We start from the raw sequence: 20,019 nt of genomic DNA, 5'->3' as shown, positions 1-20,019 counted from the left end.
CGCCGCCGCCGGAGCCGGGTGCCGCGGCCCAGCTCCAGCGCCGGCTCTCCGCAGGCGCACGGTGCAGGACAAGCTGACGGGAGCCGACGTGAAGCTGACGGATGAGCAGGTGGATCTGGTGCAGCGGCTCCAGAGGGGACAGTTTGGGGATGTCAACTTTGATCCCTATGAGGTGAGGGGGTGGGGATGGGGATGGGATGGGATGGGATGGGATGGGATGGGATGGGATGGGATGGGGATGGGATGGGAATGAGGATGGGGATGGGGATGGGATGGGATGGGATGGGATGGGATGGGATGGGATGGGGATGGGGATGGGGATGGGGATGGGGATGGGGATAGGGATGGGATGGGGATGGGGATGGGATGGGGATGGGATGGGGATGGTGATGGGGGTGAGGATGGGGATGGGGATGGGACGGGGATGGGATGGGGATGGGGATGGGGATGGGATGGGATGGGGATGGGGATGGGGATAGGGATGGGGTGGGGATGGGATGGGATGGGATGGGGATGGGGATGGGGATGGGGATGGGGATGGGTATAGAGATGGGATGGGGAGGGGATGGGATGGGATGGAGATGGGATGGGGATGGGGATTGGATGGGGATGGGATGGGGATGGGGATGGGGGTGAGGATGGGGATGGGGATGGGGATGGGGATGGGGATGGGGATGGGGATGGGGATGGGGATGAGGATGGGGATGGGATGGGGATGGGAATGGGATGTGATGGCATCACCAGTCACACGTGTCTCCATCTCCCCAGCCCTCTGTGGACTTCTTCACCCACGAGGTCATGATCCACCCAGTGACGAACCGCCCGGCGGACAAGCGGAGCTTCATCCCGTCCCTCATCGAGAAGGAGAAGGTGAGGGCTGAGCTTTGGGGCACAAACCAGGAGCTGCCTGTGACCAGAGCCCCACCACATCCACATCTCCTCCAGCCAGCCCCTTCCCAGGGCTCCCAGATCCCCACCACATCCACATCTCCTCCAGCCCTTCCCAGGGCTGCCAGGGCTCCACCACATCCACATCTCCAGCCCCTTCCCAGGGCTCCACCACATCCACATCGCCTCCATCCCCTTCCCAGGGCTGCCAGGGCTCCACCACATCCACATCTCCTCCAGCCCCTTCCCAGGGCTCCCAGATCCCCACCACATCCACATCTCCTCCGACCCCTTTCCAGAGCCCCACTACATCCACATCTCCAGCCCCTTCCCAAGGCTCCCAGAGCCCCACCACATCCACATCTCCAGCCCCTTCCCAAGGCTCCCAGAGCTCCTCCACATCCACATCTCCAGCCCCTTCCCAGGGCTCCCAGAGCTCCACCACATCCACATCTCCTCCAGCCCTTCCCAGGGCTCCCAGAGCCCCACCACATCCACATCTCCATCCCCTTCCCAGGGCTCCCAGGGCTCCACCACATCCACGTCTCCTCCAGCCCCTTCCCAGAGCCCCACCACATCCACATCTCCTCCAGCCCCTTCCCAGGGCTCCCAGGGCTGCGCTCGGCACCTTTCCCCCCGCCCCCACCCCACACACCCCATCCCCACACCCCCAGCACCCCGGGACTGACCCCTCCCTGCCCCACAGGTCTCCAAACTGGTCCATGCCATCAAGATGGGCTGGATCAAGCCCCGGAAGCCCAAGGACGACACCCCGACCTACTACGACCTGTGGGCGCACGAGGACCCCGGCTCCATCCTGGGCCGGCACAAGATGCACGTCCCGGCGCCCAAGATGAAGCTGCCGGGACACGAGGAGTCCTACAACCCCCCCCCTGAGTATCTGCTCAGCGAGGAGGAGGTGAGGGGGGCTGCAGGGGGAGAGCTGGGGGGGGGGACTGGGAGCTGGAGGGAAAAGTCGTGGGGGGAACTGGGAGCCACAAGGGTAAAGCTGGGGGGGGGGGAACTGGGAGCTGGAGGGAAAAGCCATGGGGGTAACTGGGAGCACAGGGGTAAAGCCGTGGGGGTGACTGGGAGTTGGAGGGGAAGAGCCATGGGGTAACTGGGAGCTGGAGGTAAAAGCTGTGGGGGTAACTGGGAGCCACAAGGGTAAAGCTGTGGGGGAAACTGGAAGCTGGAGGGAAAAGCCGTGGGGGTAACTGGGAGCTGGAGGGAAAAGCCCTGGGGGGAACTGGGAGCCACAAGGGTAAAGCTGTGGGGGGGGGGAACTGGGAGATGGAGGGAAAAGCTGTGGGGGGAACTGGGAGCTGGAAGGAAAAGCCATGGGGGTAACTGGGAGCACAGGGGTAAAGCCGTGGGGGTGACTGGGAGTTGGAGGGGAAGAGCCATGGAGTAACTGGGAGCTGGAGGTAACAGCCGTGGGGGTAATTGGGAGCTGGAAGGAAAAGCCGTGGGGGTAACTGGGAGATGGAGGGAAAAGGCATGGGGGTAACTGGGAGCCACAAGGATAAAGCTGTGGGGGAAACTGGAAGCTGGAGGGGAAGAGCCATGGGGTAACTGGGAGCTGGAGGTAAAAGCCGTGGGGGTAACTGGGAGCCACAAGGGTAAAGCTGTGGGGGGAACTGGGAGCCGGAGGGAAAAGCCATGGGGGCAGCTGGGATCACATGGAAAAGCCGTGGGGGTAACTGGGAGCACAGGGGAAGAGCCGTGGGGATAACTGGGAGCCAGACCCTGGCAGAGGCCGCGGAGCGCCCGGGTGAGCGCGGTGTCTCGCCGCGCGGTGCGGTGTGAAACCAGCTCCAGGCTGGTTCCTGCTGGATCTGGGGTGGGGAAAAGGGGGGTGTGTGGGGGCTGGGGCAGCGTCACCTCGCTGTGTTTTGGGGGGGGGTCCTGACCCCCATCCCCTCTGTCCCACAGAAACTGGCCTGGGAGCAGCAGGAGCCGGCGGAGCGGCGGCTGAACTTCGTGCCGCGGCAGTACCGGTGCCTGCGGGCTGTGCCGGCCTATTCCCGCTTCATCCACGAGCGCTTCGAGCGCTGCCTCGACCTCTACCTCTGCCCACGCCAGAGGAAGATGAGGGTGAGGGCTGCCCCTGCCCCCCACACCGCTGGCCCGGGGCACCTTCAGCTCAGGGCTCCCCCAATGCCGCCCCGACACCGGCGGCACCGCGGTCAGAGCGCCTCTCCCAAAGGGCTCACACGCCCGCGACACCGATGCTGACTCCCTGAGCCACACCGATGGCTGATGGTGATGCCATAGGGTCACCTTCCAGCCCTGAGCCTGGTGGCACAACCAGAGCCAGTGCCAGTGCCACCAGAGCCTGTGGTGGTATCACCAGATACCACCACAGAGCCTGTGCCGGTATCACCAGTGCCTGTGCTGGTATCACCAGCTGTCCCGAGGCACCTTTGGCTCGGGGCACCAGAGCCTGTGCCAGTATCACCAGTGCCTGTGCCGGTGCCACTGGAGCCTGTGCTGGTGCCACCAGAGCCTGTGCTAGTATCACCGGTGCCTGTGCCGGTGCCACCAGATCCTGTGCCGGTATCACCAGTGCCTGTGCTGGTATCACCAGCTGTCCTGGGGCACCTTCAGCTTGGGGCACCAGACCCTGTGCTGGTATCACCAGTGCCTGTGCTGGTGCCACTGGACCCTGTGCTGGTATCACCAGTGCCTGTGCTGGTGCCACCAGAGCCTGTGCCGGTATCACCAGTGCATGTGCTGGTATCACCAGCTGTCCTGGGGCACCTTCAGCTCGGGGCACCTTCAGCTCAGGGCACCAGAGCCTGTGCCAGTATCACCAGTGCCTGTGCTGGTGCCACCGGACCCTGTGCTGGTATCACCAGTGCCTGTGCCGGTGCCACTGGATCCTGTCCTGGTATCACCGGTGCCTGTGCTGGTATCACCGGTGCCTGTGCCGGTGCCACCGGAGCCTGTGCTGGTATCACCGGTGCCTGTGCCGGTGCCACTGGAGCCTGTGCTGGTATCACCAGTGCCTGTGCTGGTGCCACCGGAGCCTGTGCTGGTATCACCGGTGCCTGTGCCGGTGCCACTGGAGCCGCTTCCCCGGCTGCATCTCACCTCCCGCCGCCTCTCATAGGTCAACGTGGACCCAGAGGACCTGATCCCGAAGCTGCCGAAGCCGCGGGACCTGCAGCCCTTCCCGACCGTCCAGGCGCTGGTGAGTGGCCGCGCCGCGCCGCCGGGGCTGTGCTGGCGGCAGGGGGCTGTGCCGGGGCCCCCCTCCTTCCTGAGGGACCCTCACCCACCTCCCCTCTCCCTTGGCAGGTCTACCGCGGGCACAGCAGCCTGGTGCGCTGCCTCGGCATCTCTCCCAGCGGGCAGTGGCTGGTCTCCGGTAAGGATCCACCCCGCACCGCGGCAGCCCGGACACACCGGGCGCTGCCGATGTCCCCCCGGCACTGGCGCCGGTCGCACCGTCACCCCACACCCTGGTGTGTGTTTGAGAGCTGGGGGGCCGGGCTCCGGGAACACCCACCCCCCCAAATTCCCATCAGTCGGGGTGACACCCGGATAGGAGGTCGGGATCATCCCCGGGGAGCCCCGCGGTTGCCGTAGCCGTAGCCGGCGGCACACGTCCCGCAGCCAACCACATGGCCTCCAAAAAGCATCAGCCGTGGCGGCTCCCCGGGTTTTTCCAGCCGCGCTCAGGACCCCACCCAGGAGCCGGCGGCGGCGGCCGTCCCGCTCCGCAGTGGAGAAAGTGAGGCTGGAGCCCGGCGAGCGCCGGAGCCGCGCGCGGCTGGCCGGAGGCTGGAGATTGGGAGCAGATGGCGGTTTAACAGCCCACTGAGGCACATGTGCTTTTTATAGCGCTGGAGGCTGCGGGCTGCCAGCTGCCGGTGGCCGCGGTGCCGGGCGCTTGCACCACGTGGATGGAATTCCTGGCCCGGCGCTGGGAGCGCGGCTGAGATCAGGCGTTAAAAATAACCCCGAGCCGCGGGGACACCGCGGGTGCCGACGGCTACCTGCTCCCGCCACGCCTGCTCGCGGCCGGGATGGGCTGCGTGCCGTGCCGAGCTGTGCCGTGCCAAGCCATGCCGAGCTGTGCCGTGCCATGCCATGCTGAGCTGTGCTGAGCCGTGCCGTGCCACACCGTGCCAAGCTGTGCCATGCCATGCCATGCTGAGCTGTGCTGAGCCGTGCCGTGCTGTGCCAAGCTGTGCCGTGCTGTGCCAAGCCCTGCCGAACTGTGCTGTGCCGTGCTGTGCCAAGCCATGCCGAGCTGTGCCGTGCCATGCCATGCTGAGCTGTGCTGAGCCGTGCCGGGCTGTGCCATGCCGTGCTGTGCCGTGCTGTGCCAAGCCATGCCATGCTGAGCTGTACTGAGCCATGCCGGGCTGTGCCATGCCGTGCCAAGCCATGCCGAGCTGTGCCATGCCATGCCATGCTGAGCTGTGCTGAGCCGTGCCGTGCTGTGCCATGCAGTGCTGTGTCATGCTGAGCCGCGCCGTGCTAAGCTGTGCCATGCCATGCCATGCTGAGCTGTGCTGAGCCATGCTGTGCTGAGCCATGCTGAGCTGTGCCGTGCCACACTGTGCCGTGCTGTGCCATGCCATGCCAAGCTGAGCTGTGCCATGCCATGCCAAGCTGTGCCGTGCCATGCCATGCTGAGCTGTGCTGAGCCGTGCTGTGCTGAGCCATGCTGTGCTGTGCCATGCCTAGCCGTGCCAAGCCATGCAGTGCTGTGCCGGGCTGAGCTGTGCCGTGCTGAGCTGGGCCAAGCCGTGCCATGCCACACTGTGCCATGCCATGCCATGTTGTGCTGTGTTGTGCCGTGCCATGCCAAGCTGAGCTGTGCTGAGCCGTGTTGTGCTGTGCCATGCAGTGCTGTGCCATGCCGTGCCAACCTGTGCCATGCAGTGCTGTGCTGTGCCATGCAGTGCTGTGCCATGCCGTGCCAAGCTGTGCCATGTAGTGCTGTGCTGTGCCATGCTGAGCTGTCCCAATCTGTGCCATGCAGTGCTGTTCTGTGCCATGCAGTGCTGTGCCATGCCAATCTGTGCCATGCAGTGCTGTTCTGTGCCATGCTGAGCTGTGCCGAGCTGTGCCAAGCTATGCTGAGCTGTACCATGCCATGCCATGCCATGCTGAGCTGTGCCATGCCATGCCATGCCATGCCGTGCCGAGCCATGCCATGCTGTGCCATGCCATGCCATGCTGAGCCGTGCCATGCCGTGCCGTGCCGAGCCGTGCCGAGCTGTGCCGTGCTGTGCTGAGCTGAGCCAAGCCGGGCACGCCGCCAGCACAGCAGCTGCGCTGGCCGGAGCCGTGCGTGTCGGGAGGGGAGCCGTGGGCAGGGACGCGGTGCCGGGGGAGCGGGGTGGGGGTGGCTCCTCCGCCGCAGCCCCCGGTCACGTCTCGCCTGCGCGGTGCCTGCACGGTGCCGGGAGCTGCTGTGGCACCAAGAGGCTGCCGGGGAACGGCTGAGACCCTCACGCTGCTCCCCAGGGCTGCGGACAGGGGCAGGGGGTGCGCTCCCCGTGGGCTCGGGGATGGGATGAGCCCAGCTGAGCTGAGCTGAGCTGAGCTGAGCTGAGCTGAGCTGAGCCAAGCTCAGCTGAGCCGGGCTGAGCCAAGCCGAGCCGAGCTGAGCTCAGCCCAGCCCAACCCAGCCCAGCCAAGCTCAGCTGAGCCGGGCTGAGCCAAGCCGAGCTGAGCTGAGCTCAGCCCAGCCCAACCCAGCCCAGCCAAGCTCAGCTGAGCCGGGCTGAGCCAAGCCGAGCTGAGCTGAGCTCAGCCCAGCCCAACCCAGCCCAGCTGAGGTGATCTGAGCTGAGCTCTACTGAGCTGAGCCCAGCCAAGCGGAGCTGAGCCAGGCTGAGCCAAGCCGAGCTGAGCTGAGCTCAGCCCAGCCAAACCCAGCTGAGCTGAGCCCAGCCAAGCTGAGCTGAGCCGAGCTGAGCCAAGCCAAGCTGAGCTAAGCCAAGCTGTGCCAAGACAGGCAGTGCTGAGCCAAGCTGAGCTGTGCCATGCCGAGCCAAGCTGAGCTGAGCTGAACCGAGCCAAGCTGAGCCGAGCTGAGCTGAGCAAAGCTGAGCCAAGCCAAGCTGAGCCAAGCTGAGCTGAGCTGTGCTGAGCCAAGCTCAGCCGAGCTGAGCTGAGCCGAACCGAGCCCAGCTGAGCTGAGCCAAGCTGAGCCGAGCCGAGCTGAGCTGAGCCAAGTTGAGTTGAGCCGAGCTTAGCTAAGCCAAGCCAGGCTCAGCCATGCCTAGCTGAGCCAAGCCAAGCTGAGCCGAGCCCAGCTGAGCCAAGCTGAGCTGAGCTGTGCTGAGCTGAGCCAAGCCAAGCTGTGCCAAGCAGAGCTGAGCTGTGCCGTGCCGCACCGTGCTGAGCCAAGCTGAGCCAAGCCGAGCCCAGCCCAGCCAAGCTGAGCCCAGCTGAGCCAAGCTGTGCCAAGCCACACTGTGCTGAGCCAAGCCGAGCTGAGCCGAGCCAAGCTGAGCTGAGCTGAGCTGAACTGAGCCGAGCCAAGCTGAGCTGAGCTGAGCCAAGCTGAGCTGAGCCGAGCCCAGGGCAGCCAAGCTGAACTAAGCTGAGCTGAGCTGAGCTGAGCCAAGCTGAGCTGAGCCGAGCCCAGGGCAGCCAAGCTGAGCTGAGCCAAGCTGAGCCCCTGCCCCGTGCCCTGGTCCCCGTCCCACGCCGCGCTGTCCCGCAGGCTCCGACGACGGCACGCTGCGGCTCTGGGAGGTCAGCACCGCTCGCTGCATGAAGACCCTGCCCGTGGGCGGCGTGGTGAAGAGCGTCGCCTGGAACCCCAACCCCACCGTCTGCCTGGTCGCCGTGGCCGTGTGAGTGTCTGTCCCCTGCCAGGACGCCACCCGACACCTTTCCTCTCCCACACCCAGCCTGGGAGCACCCCAAAACTCATGGGTCCCCCCCTCACACACCCCCTGGGCAGCGAGGGTGGCCGCGCTTCGGGGCGCAGAGCCTCCTTCCCCTCACGCCCCCTTCCTCCTCCCAGGGGTCCCCACCAGCCTCCCCCAGGGCTCCCCCTGCACCTTCCCTCCTCCTCCCTCTCCAGCTGCCTGCAGCATCCCCACTCCCCCCTCCCCGTGTCCCCAGCCCCACGTGGGGCTCCCCGGAGGGGTTCCCTCTCCCCAGCTTCCCCCCCGTGCCGCGCTCACGCCCTCCCACGCCGCAGGGAGCAGTCGGTGCTGCTGGTGAACCCCTGCCTGGGGGACAAGCTGCTCTACGGGGCCACCGACCAGCTCCTCGAGTCCTACGTGGCGCCGGAGGAGGAGCGGGTCCAGCCCGTGCGGTGGGACACGGCCACGCCGGAGGAGCACGGCAAAGGCATCCGGCTCATCATCCGGCACAGCAAGGTTGGAGACTGGGGAGAGGGGGAAAAACAGGGGGGGCTGCTCCTTTGGGGTGGCAGGTGCACCCCTGGGGATGCTTTGGGTGCCTTTGGGGTCTTGCTATGGGGTTGTCCCCCCCTCTCCCATACCCACAGGCAGTGAAGCAGGTGACGTGGCACGGCAAAGGCGACTACTTTGCCAGCGTGGTGTCGGACAACGGGAACATGCAGGTGCTGATCCACCAGGCCAGCAAACGCTGGAGCCAGAACCCCTTCCGGCGCAGCAAGGGGCTGGTGCAGTGTGTCCTCTTCCACCCCCTCCGGCCCTACTTCTTCGTGGCCACCCAGCGCTACGTCCGCGTCTACAACCTCCTCAAGCAGGAGCTCACCAAGAAGCTCATGGCCAACTGCAAGTGGGTCTCCAGCATGGCCATCCACCCAGGAGGTACGGCCACCACCCCCACCCACCCACCCCGGGATGGGGGTACAGCCCCTGGGGGTGTATCCAGGGCTGGACACCCCCTCAGTGTTCATCCCCACCCTGGGATGGGGGTACAGCCCCTGGGGGTGTATCCAGGGCTGGACACCAGTGTTCGCCCCCATGTACCCACCCTGGAATGGGGGTACAGCCCCTGGGGGTGTTTCCAGGGCTGGACACCGGTGTTTGCCCCCATGTACCAACCCTGGGATGGGGGTACAGCCCCTGGGGGTGTATCCAGGGCTGGACACCCCCTCAGTGTTCACCCCCCACCTTCCCACCCTGGGATGGGGGTACAGCCCCTGGGGGTGTATCCAGGGCTGGACACCCCCAAAGTGTTCATCCCCACCCTGGGATGGGGGTACAGCCCCTGGGGGTGTACCCAGGGCTGGACACCCCCTCAGTGTTCATCCCCACCTACACAGCCTGGGATGGGGGTACAGCCCCTGGGGGTGTATCCAGGGCTGGACACCCCCAAAGTGTTCATCCCCACCCTGGGATGGGGGTACAGCCCCTGGGGGTGTACCCAGGGCTGGACACCCCCTCAGTGTTCATCCCCACCTACACAGCCTGGGATGGGGGTACAGCCCCTGGGGGTGTATCCAGGGCTGGACACCGGTGTTTGCCCCCATGTACCAACCCTGGGATGGGGGTACAGCCCCTGGGGGTGTATCCAGGGCTGGACACCCCCTCAGTGTTCATCCCCACCCTGGGATGGGGGTACAGCCCCTGGGGGTGTATCTAGGGCTGGACACCCCCTCAGTGTTCATCCCCACCCTGGAATGGGGGTACAGCCCCTGGGGGTGTATCCAGGGCTGGACACCGGTGTTCGCCCCCATGTACCCACCCTGGGATGGGAGTACAGCCCCTGGGGGTGTATCCAGGGCTGGACACCCCCTCAGTGTTCATCCCCACCTACCTACCCCAGGATGGGGGTACAGCCCCTGGGGGTGTATCCAGGGCTGGACACCCCCTCAGTGTTCATCCCCACCCTGGGATGGGGGTACAGCCCCTGGGGGTGTATCCAGGGCTGGACACCCCCCTGGTGTTCATCCCCACCCTGGGATGTGGGTACAGCCCCTGGGGGTGTATCCAGGGCTGGACACCCCCCCGGTGTTCATCCCCACCCTGGGATGGGGGTACAGCCCCTGGGGGTGTATCCAGGGCTGGACACCCCCCCGGTGTTCGCCGGCACCCCCGGCAGTGCCGCGTTCCCTCTCGTAGGCGACAACGTCATCTGCGGCAGCTACGACAGCAAACTGGCCTGGTTCGACCTGGACCTCTCCACCAGACCCTACCAGCTGCTGCGGTGAGCGCCGGGGCGGCCAGGCTCTGCCCCCTCCCCCTTAGCCCCCCCATGCCCCCCCAGACCCCCCCTGTGCCGCCACCCTGGGGCTCTTCCCTCTCCTGGGCCCTGGCAGCGGGATGGAGCCCGTGGGGGACGTGCCGGGAGCAGCCGGTGCTGCTGGTGGTCTGGATATGGGGGGTCCCTTGGGGCTGGAGCCCTGGATCTGGGGGGGTCCCTTGGGGCTTGGAGGCTTGGATCTTGGGGGGTCCCTTGGGGATGGAGGGATGGATGGAGCCCATGGGGGTCCTTGGGGCTGGAGCCCTGGATCTGGGGCGTCCCTTGGGGATGGAGGGATGGATGGAGCCCATGGGGGTCCTTGGGGCTGGAGCCCTGGATCTGGGGCGTCCCTTGGGGATGGAGGGATGGATGGAGCCCATGAGGGTCCCTTGGGGCTGGAGCCCTGGATCTGGGGGGGTCCCTTGGGGCCGGAGGGATGGATGGAGCCCATGGGGGTCCTTGGGGCTGGAGCCCTGGATCTGGGGGGTCCCTTGGGGCTTGGAGGGATGGATGAAGCCCGTGGGGGTCCCTTGGGGCTGGTGTCCAGGATCTGGGGGGTCCCTCAGGGCCAGAGGGCTGGATCTGGGGGGATCCCTTGGGACTGGAGCCCTGGATCTGGGGGCGTCCCTTGGGGCTGGTGGCCTGGATCTGGGGGGATCCCTTGGGACTGGAGCCCTGGATCTGGGAGGGTCTCATGGGGCTGGAGGCCTGGGTCTGGGGGGATCCCTCGGGGCTGGCAGCCTGGATCTTGGGGGCTCTCTTGGGGCTGGAGGGATGGATGAAGCCCATGGGGGTCCTTTGGGGCTGGAGGCTTGAATCTGGGGGGGGGTCCCTCAGGGTCGGAGGGATGGATCTGGGGGTTCCCTCAGGGCCAGTGGCCTGGATCTGGGGGGATCCCTTGGGCCTGCTGTCCTGGATCTGGGGGTTCTCTTGGGGCTGGAGCCCTGGATCTGGTGGGGGTCCCTTGGGGCTGGCAGCCTGGATCTGTGGAGGTCCCTCAGGACTGATGGCTTGGATCTGGGGGGATCCCTTGGGGCTGGAGCCCTGGATCTGGGGGGTTCTCTTGGGGCTGGAGGCCTGGATCTGGTGGGGTCCCTCAGGGTCGGAGGGCTGGATCTGGGGGCATCCCTTGGGGCTGGAGCCCTGGATCTGGGGGGTTCTCTTGGGGCTGGAGCCCTGGCTCTGGGGGGATCCCTCAGGGCTGGCACTGGGCCACTGGGTGCTCAGTGTATGATCAATGGCCTGAGCGAGGGGCCTGAGCACGGGGTCAGCACATTTTGGGCGGGGGGGTGCAGCTGACCCCCTTCGGGGCCGTGCTGCCCTTCAGCCAGGCTGGAGAGCCAGGCAGGGAGAAGCTCCATGAGATGTGACAAGGACGAGGGCAGGGTCTGGCATCTGGGGCAGGACAACCCCAAAGACCAGTATGGGCTGGGGACTGGGCTGTTGGGGGGCAGTGGAGAGGGACCTGGGGGTGCTGGGGGGCAGTGGGATGCCCATGACCCGCGGTGGTCTCATGGCAAGAAGGTTGGTGACAGCCCTTGGCTGGGATGGAGCCCCAGGGCAGAGGGTCCCCCCAACCCTGACCCCATGCCCACCCTGACCCCGTGCCCCCCCTGTCCAGGCACCACAAGAAGGCCCTGCGCAGCGTGGCGTTCCACAGGCACTACCCGCTCTTCGCCTCCGGCTCCGACGACGGCACCGTCATCGTCTGCCACGGCATGGTCTACAAGTACGTGGCTGCCTTGGGGAGGGAGGGGGTGCAGCACTCAGGGGGGTGACTCTGGGGCACCCCAGGGAGGTCAGAGGGCGGGAGCCGGAGCCCCACACTGACCTGTCACCCCCCCTGTGTCCCCCCCCAACAGCGACCTGCTGCAGAACCCGCTGCTGGTGCCCGTGAAGGTGCTCAAGGGCCACACGCTGACCCTGGACCTGGGTGTCCTCGACGTCATCTTCCACCCCACCCAGCCCTGGGTCTTCTCCTCCGGTGCCGACGGCACCATCCGGCTCTACACGTAGCTGCCGCCCAGCGCCGGTGCCGGCATCACCCGGCCCCACACCAGTGGGCACCAGGACCACCGCGCTGTGCCGCCGCCACCGCCGCTGCCGCCTCCCCCACCCTGTGGCCTTTCTCATTAAACCCTTTTGGACAGACTCCTGTGCCGCCTCGTCCCACGTTACCGGCTCTACCAGAGCACCCAGTGTCACCCACCCAGCCCCTGGGGTCAGCAGGCTGGGGGGCAGAGCCTGACCCCCCCCATGTATGGGCACAGTGCTGGCTGCAAGCTGGGGGGGGTCCCCAATTAACCCCCCCCAGGGCTGGTGGGTGAGTCCGGTGCTGCTCTGACCCAGCCTCATGCACCGGAGCCCAACGGGCGCCGCTGTGCCATGCCAGAGCCCGGCGCTCGCGGTGGAGCCACCGAGTCCCAGGCGGCTGCAGCACCCACTCCATGGCACTGGGTGCTGGCAGCAGCTCCCATTCCCCTCCCAATCCCCACGGCACTGGGCACCAGTCGCTCCCACCGCCCTCCCAGCAGCAGATCCCTACCCCAGCTCGTTCACTCTGGGCCCTACTGACAACAGGCCAAGGCTGCTGGTGCCATCGCCAGCACCACGCTCAGGGCAGGACCAGCTCTGAGAGCCAGGACCAGCACTGAGCTTCATCTCCAACAACTGGGGGAGCTCCCCACGGCTGGGGGGACCCCCACCACCCCCATCCCTCCCCCCTTCACCCCACCCCAGCGCTCGAGGAGCAAAGAGCTTTATTTAAAAATATGTCTCTGTACACGTGGTCGCGGGATGGTCACACCCACTGAGCGCAGCCCCGGGGGGTCAGGGGGGTTCAGGGGGGTCGGGGGGGGACAGAGCCCTGCGTTCAGCATGGGGGAGCAGCAGCATGGGGGGGCTGAGGGGCTGGAGGCAGCCAGGGGGGCTCCAGCTCCATCCTGCTCAGCCGGGAGTGGGGGGGATGCTGCCAGCCTGTGGCTCTGGACCAGCTGCAGCCCCTTCCCTCCCCGAGACCCTCCCCCCAAAAGCCGGCCTGGGCGCCCATTGGTGTCCCCCAGCCACCGCGGTGCCAGCGCCGGGCCAAGCTGGACCTGGAGTGGGGGTGACTGGGGGGGGGTGGGAGTGGGGTGCTGGATCGGGTGGGCTCCCCGAGGCCGGTGGGAGCCAAGGAAGACGCTGGAGCTGCCGCGGGGGCCCCGGGTGGGTGCTCGAGGGTGCAGGAAGACGTGGCAGTGCGGGGTTTTGGGGGGGTGGGGGTGGGGTCCCCCAGCTCTGAGTGGGGCTGGTGGCGAGGAGCCGACCCAGCTATTGCTGCGGAGGAGCCAGGGTTGGGTTTGGGGGGGTGGGGTGGGGGGGTCCCCATGGTGGGGGGTTCACAGGATCCGGATGAGGCGCCCCAACGTCTCCGCCACCTTCACACGGACGCCGGGAACGGGATCCTTCAGGAGCAGGTTGAGAGCTGGAAGGGGCAGACACAGACATGGGGCTGGGGGCGTGGGGGGGCTGGGGGGTGTCCATGCCCCCCCCCACCAGCCACCACCACCCGCTCCATCACCCCAAGAAGCACAACCTCCACTCCCCGTGCTGCCATCCCCCTCCCCAGCTCCAGGACCCCCCCAGAGCCCCCCAGGGTTGTGGGGAGGTGGGGGAGACACCCCAATACCACAGCAGCAGGACGGTGCCGCAGAACCAGGAGCAGGGCAGGCGAAGGGCCCCAGCACGGGGGTCCGGGGCCAGCGCGGGGGCCGGGAGCTGGGGGGGGGCCCGTGGGGCTGCGCAGACGGCGGCCGGGGCCAAATCCTCCCTCCCCTATCAGCACCAGTTTCCCAACGCCTGGAACGGCTCCCGGGAGCACGAAAAACAATCCAGGTAGTTTTTCCTACCAGTCAAACTCTTAATAACATTTTTCCAGTAGCTTGTTTACCCGGAGCGGGAGAGCCCCCCCCCTCCTCCCTCCTTTCACCCCCCCCTCCTCCTCCTCCACTTGACCCCCCTCTTCTTCCCCATCCCACCCAACACCCCGGGCTCACCGCCCGCTCGCTGCATCCTCACCGAGCATCATCCCCCCCAGCCCAAAAACCCCCACCCCATCCATCCATCCATCCATCCATCCATCCATCCATCCATCCATCCATCCATCCATCCATCCATCCTCCTCCATGGGGGTGCCCCAGGGTGGGCTCCACCAGCACACCCCCCCCTCCCCAACCCCAGCCCCGCTGCGGACCCCGGGGCCGCGTGCGCAGCCCCCTCGCTCGCTCCAGCCCCGCGCTCGCTCCAGCGATTACTCACAGGCGGGCGGATTATCTTTCACTTGCTGGGCTCAGACAGCCCCTCTTTCTTCTGGAAGGGCCCGTGGAGCCAACGGAAAGATAGTTTTTCCTTTTTTAGTGTTTTTTAAGCTCCCTTGGAACAATCCGCAAGTTTCCGTGCATTACTCTATGCTATGAGGTCACCGGTGACAGGGAAAAAATCCCTGAAATCCAGGAAAATTACTTAACTCCGCTCCAAAATGCCACCAGCTTCAAGCTGGACTTTTTTATTAGGCCTCCCTAACGAGCCCTCGCTCCAACGGGGAACAGGGGGGGAGCGCCACGGAGAGCCCTGACACGGAGAGGCTGCGCTAACGCCCTCCCCAGAGCTCTGGAATGGGTGTTGGGGACACTGTCTGAGGGGCTGTGGGGTTTGCTTGGTACCCCCTGGCAGAGCCCCCGCTCCCTGGCTTGGCCCCCTGGATGCACACAGGGTGCACACCAGCTGCTGCCTCGGTGTCCCCGTGCCGATGGTTCGGGTCGTGGCAGCACCGCGGGTTTCCAGCCCGGGGATCACGGGTCGGCAGGTGCTGGGCTCATCCTGCCTGGGCTGACCCTGAGGTTGGGGATGTTCCCTGTGTCCCCCCTGGCTCAGCTGGGAAGGGGCTGCACCGGGTCGCACTGTGGACTGGAGGGAGCTGGATCCCGTCGCGGCTTCGTCCCTCTGTGGGGAGCACGGGGCTCCCACGGGAGGGTGAGCCAGGCCCTGCCTTTGCCCCGGCCCCAGGGCTGGGCAAGAGCCTTGGGGGCCCCATGGCACAGGGCTGAGCCCCATCACTCACTGCTGAGCCCCATGGGCTGGCTCTGAGCCCCATGGCACGGGGGCTGAGCCCCATTGCTCACTGCTGAGCCTCATGGCACAGGGCTGAGCCCCATCACTCACTGCTGAGCCCCATGGCACAGGGCTGAGAGCCCCATGGCACTGGTCACTGCTGAGCCCCATGGGCTGGCTCTGAGCCCCATGGCAGAGGGCTGAGCCCCATGGCAGAGCACTGAGCCCCATGGCACAGGACTGAACCCCATCACTCACTGCTGAGCCCCATGGCACAGGGCTGAGAGCCCCATGGCACTGGTCATTCACTGCTGAGCCCCATGGCAGAGCACTGAGCCCCATGGCAGAGCACTGAGAGCCCCATGGCACTGGTCACTGCTGAGCCCCATGGGCTGGCTCTGAGTCCCATTGCTCACTGCTGAGCCCCATGGCACAGGGCTGAGCCCCATGGCACTGGTCACTGCTGAGCCCCATGGGCTGGCTCGGAGCCCCATGGCAGAGGGCTGAGCCCCACGGCAGAGCACTGAGCCTCACAGCACAGGACTGAACCCCATCGCCTGGTGCTGAGCCCCATCACTCACCACTCAGCCCCATTCACTCACTCACCACTGAGCCCCATCACCCAGCACGGAGCCCCACGGCACAGAACTGAGCCCCATGGCACATAACTGAGCCCCATCACCCAGCACTGAGCCCCATGGCACTGGACTGAGCCCCATGGCACAGGACTGAGCCCCATCACCCAGCACTGAGCCCCATCACCCAGCATTGGGTCCCATCACCCAGCACTGAGCCCCATGGCACAGGGCTGAGCCCCATGGCACAAGGCTGAGTCCCATGGCACAGGGCTGAGCCCCATCCCCAAGCCCCATCCCAGGGGCAGAGGCGACTCCCCCCTCCCCAGCACCCCCCTCACCCGAAATGAGCTGGTCCAGGTCCACTTGCTGACAGTTGTCTTCGTCCACGTGCAGCACGAGGAAGCCTGAGGGACAACATGGGGGTTGGGGGTCAGTCCAGACCCCACCGAGGGTCCCCCCGGATCCAAGGGGACCCCGTAGCGCCGGGGAGGGGGCCGGGGCGGGTGGGCAGCGGCACCTCACCGATGAACATGGGCGCAGCGGCTCGGATGTCGGCCCAGCTGCTCTTGAAGTAGAAGAGGTTGGTGGAGATGAGGCGGTTCAGCATCTCGGGGTAACTCTGCATCTGGGAGACAACCAGCGGCACAGGAAGTCGGGCAGGACACGGCGCCGGCTGCCCACACCCCTGTCACCAGCTCCTGGGAGCTCTGGAGCTCCCTCTACCATCTTCTGAAAGCTCAGGAGCTCCATCCACCATCTACTGGAAGCTCTGGAGGTCCCACCACCATCTCCTGGAAGCTCTGGAGATCCCTCCATCATCTCCTGGGAGCTCTGGAGCTCCCTCCACTATCTCCTGGAAGTTTTGGAGCTCCCTCCACCATCTTCTGAAAGCTCTGGAGCTCCATCCAGCATCTCCTGGAAGCTCTGGAGCTCCAACCACCATCTCCTGGAAGCTCTGGAGATCCCTCCATCATCTCTTGGAAGCTCTGGAGCTTCAACTACCATCTTCTGGAAGCTCTGGAGATCCCCCCACCATCTCCTGGGAGCTCTGGAGCTCCCTCCACTATCTCCTGGAAGCTCTGGAGCTCCCACTACCACCTCCTGGAAGCTTTGGAGCTCCCTCCACCATCTTCTGAAAGCTCTGGAGCTCCCACCACCATCTCCTAGACGCTCTGGAGATCCCTCCACCACCTCCTGGAAGCTCTGGAGCTCCCACTACCACCTCCTGGAAGCTTTGGAGCTCCCTCCACCATTTTCTGAAAGCTCTGGAGCTCCCTCCACCACCTCCTGGAAGCTCTGGAGCTCCATCCACCACCTCCTAGAAGCCCTGGAGCTCCATCCACCATCTCCTGGAAGCTCTGGAGTTCCCTCTACCATCTCCTGGAAGGTCTGGAGCTCCCTCTACCATCTCCTGGAAGCTCAGGAGCTCCATCCAGCATCTCCTGGGAGCTCTGGAGCTCCGCCCACCACCTCCTAGAAGCTCTGGAGCTCCCTCCACCATCTCCTGGAAGCTCTGGAGCTCCCTCCACCACCTCCTGGAAGCTCTGGAGATCCCTCCACCATCTCCAGGAAGCTCTGGAGCTCCCTCCACCACCTCCTGGAAGCTCAGGAGCTCCCTCTACCACCTCCTGGAAGCTCTGGAGATCCCTCCACCATCTCCTGGAAGCTCAGGAGCTCCCTCCACCACCTCCTGGAAGCTCCAGAGACCCCCCCACCCCCCGGGTGGTGCCGGCGCCGGTGCCAGCGGCTCTGCCTGTTGCTCACCAGGTGTTTGCAGACGTTGTTCATGAACTCCCCGTAGTGGAGGGTCCTGTCGTCCCGCAGGTGGTTGAGGAACATGTCACAGAGCCCCTCACACCCCATGCTGGGCCCACACATGCGCAGGGCGAACTTGCAGGCCTGTGGTGGGAGGAGAGGGGATGCTGGAGCCGGGTGGGTGCCCCCAGAGCCCCCGATCCCACCGGGAAGGAGCTGGGAAGGGGGGGACTCACCCTGACCACCTCTGGCCTGGGGTCCTGGAGGTGCAGCAGGAGGGTGACCAGCCCGTTCAGGATCTGCTCGAAGAAGACGTCGCAGGTGCCTTCGCTGAACTTGGTCAGGGTGCCGAAGAGGGCGATGGACGAGCGCCGGAGGTCTGGCTGCTCCTGGGGGGCACCAGGGGGGTGAGTGGGGCTCAGCTGGAGCCCCTCGGGGCATCTCCCACCTCAGGGGACACCAGGCACCCACCACCCAGCTCCTCAGGCTGGAGGGGGCTGAGTGTGGCTCAGCTGGAACCCCCCCGGGGCATCTCCCACCTCAGGGGACACCAGGCACCCACCACCCAGCTCCTCAGGCTGGAGAGGGGCATCTCCCACCTCAGGGGACACTGAGGACCCACCACCCAGATCCTCAGGCTGGAGGGGGACGAGTGGGGCTCAGCCAGAACCCCACCAGGGCATCTCCCACCTCAGGGGACACCGAGCACCCACCACCCAGATCCTCAGGCTGGAGAGGGGCGAGTGGGGCTCAGCTGGAACCCCCCGGGGCATCTCCCACCTCAGGGGACACCAGGCACCCACCACCCAGCTCCTCAGGCTGGAGGGGGGCGAGTGTGGCTCAGCTGGAACCCCACTGGGGTATCTCCCACCTCAGGGACACTGAGCACCCACCACCCAGCTCCTCAGGCTGGAGAGGGCCATCTCCCACCTCAGGGGACACCGAGCACCCACCACCCAGCTCCTCAGGCTGGAGGAGGGAGAGGCTGCCACCCGCCCCGCGCCCCCAGCACCTCTTGGAGCTCAGTGTGGGAGTCTGGTTGGTCTCCATTCCAAATTTCAGCTGCCATCATCCCAGTTTGCTCCTGCTGGGACCACTGGGAGCACCGGCTGGTGGCCAGGGAGTCCCCACACCATCCCCTCCAGCCCTTGGAAGGGGCTGAGCAGTGAGGATGGAGCCACCAGCCCCCATCAGAAGCTCTGTGTGGGGCACAGGGCACCCACAAAGCCGGGGAGGACACCCCTGCTCCCCCCATCCCTGCTCCCCTCGTCCCATCCCGCGATGCCCGCACATGGCCCCGCCGCGCCGGCGAGCACCGCGCCGGCGGCGCTGCCTTACGCTGTCGAAGAAGGGCCGGATCCTGATGGCGCTGTGCAGGAGCATGGCCTGCACGTCCCTCTCCTCCACGTGAGCCAGGAGCTTGGAGAGCCCGGCCATGGCCTCCAGCGCAACCAGGTTCTGGGGGTCGTCTCTGTCATCCAGGCCGTTGACCATGGACGCCAGGAGTTTGGCGCCGTGTTTCCGCACCTGCCAGGGGAGCGGGGATGGGTTTTGGGGGGGGGGGGGGGGGGGTGAGGGACACCTGGGGTGCTGCTGCAGGTGGAGCTGGGGGCAAAGCGCCTCTGGCACCACCGCTCGGCGCAGCCACTGGTTCCCCTCCTGCCAGTGCCGTGGATGTGGTACAGAGGAGCGCTCGGCTGTGCCCGGCGCAGGGCGCGTGGCTGGGGAGGAGAAGGATGGAGGGAGGGAGAGAGGGATGGAAGGATGGAGGGATGGATGGAGCGATGGATGGATGGATGGATGGATGGATGGATGGATGGATGGATGGATGGATGGATGGATGGAGAGATGGAGAGATGGAGGGATGGAGAGATGGAGAGATGGAGGGATGGGTGGAGGAATGGATGGATGGATGGATGGATGGATGGATGGATGGATGTAGGGAGGGAGGGATGGAGGGAGGGATGGATGGATGGATGGATGGATGGATGGATGGATGGATGGATGGATGGATGTAGGGAGGGAGGGATGGAGGGAGGGATGGATGGATGGATGGATGGATGGATGGATGGATGGATGGATGGATGGATGTAGGGAGGGAGGGAGGGATGGAGGGATGGAGGGACGGATGGAGGGATGGATGGATGGATGGATGGATGGATGGATGGATGGATGGAGGGATGGAGGGAGGGATGGATGGATGGATGGATGGATGGATGGATGGATGGATGGAGGGATGGATGGATGGACGGAGAGATGGAGGGATGGGTGGAGGGATGGGTGGAGGGATGGAGGGAGGGATGGAGGAAGGAAGGAATGGGGGATGGATGGACAGGTGGATGGATGGATGGACAGACAGATGGACGGACTGCTGGCCTTAAGCCACCCACACCAGCAGGAGCACGAGCATCCTCCCAGACCTGCGCTGGACCAGCACTAGGAGCTCCATATCTTCACTGCCAGGTCCCAGGAGTGTCCTGGGGATCTGGGGTTTGGCACGGGCCGGGCACCACAGCGGGGTCAGGGCGGCAGCCCCACACCCCACCATGGG

At 65.9% G+C, this 20,019-nt stretch overlaps 2 protein-coding genes across 2 annotated transcripts in view; one reads left to right on the top strand and one right to left on the bottom strand.

Moving 5' to 3' along the window:
* BOP1 (BOP1 ribosomal biogenesis factor) overlaps positions 1–12,198 on the top strand; it is a gene marked incomplete at its 5' end in the record, with an annotated part of 80,358 nt that extends 68,160 nt beyond the window's left edge. Inside the window, 12 exons of the mRNA XM_084280234.1 lie at positions 55–172; positions 769–870; positions 1,595–1,807; positions 2,824–2,985; positions 4,004–4,084; positions 4,192–4,261; positions 7,583–7,715; positions 8,069–8,249; positions 8,381–8,669; positions 9,927–10,011; positions 11,669–11,776; positions 11,910–12,198. Of these exons, the coding sequence (XP_084136360.1) occupies positions 55–172; positions 769–870; positions 1,595–1,807; positions 2,824–2,985; positions 4,004–4,084; positions 4,192–4,261; positions 7,583–7,715; positions 8,069–8,249; positions 8,381–8,669; positions 9,927–10,011; positions 11,669–11,776; positions 11,910–12,063 (1,696 nt within the window). The remainder of the gene's footprint in view (positions 1–54; positions 173–768; positions 871–1,594; positions 1,808–2,823; positions 2,986–4,003; positions 4,085–4,191; positions 4,262–7,582; positions 7,716–8,068; positions 8,250–8,380; positions 8,670–9,926; positions 10,012–11,668; positions 11,777–11,909) is intronic.
* Positions 12,199–12,789: 591 nt separating this feature from the next.
* Positions 12,790–20,019, bottom strand: part of LOC311205737 (maestro heat-like repeat-containing protein family member 1) — a gene marked incomplete at its 5' end in the record, with an annotated part of 78,676 nt that continues 71,446 nt past the window's right edge. Inside the window, 6 exons of the mRNA XM_084280233.1 lie at positions 12,790–13,510; positions 16,052–16,117; positions 16,236–16,338; positions 17,478–17,612; positions 17,705–17,857; positions 18,807–18,995. Coding sequence (XP_084136359.1) covers positions 13,425–13,510; positions 16,052–16,117; positions 16,236–16,338; positions 17,478–17,612; positions 17,705–17,857; positions 18,807–18,995 — 732 coding nt within the window. The 3' untranslated portion in view covers positions 12,790–13,424. The remainder of the gene's footprint in view (positions 13,511–16,051; positions 16,118–16,235; positions 16,339–17,477; positions 17,613–17,704; positions 17,858–18,806; positions 18,996–20,019) is intronic.

Source organism: Gallinula chloropus (assembly GCF_964237585.1).
Source record: "Gallinula chloropus genome assembly, chromosome: 2".
Taxonomy (NCBI): Eukaryota; Metazoa; Chordata; class Aves; order Gruiformes; family Rallidae; genus Gallinula; species Gallinula chloropus.
This window is presented reverse-complemented; position numbering and strand designations above follow the sequence as displayed.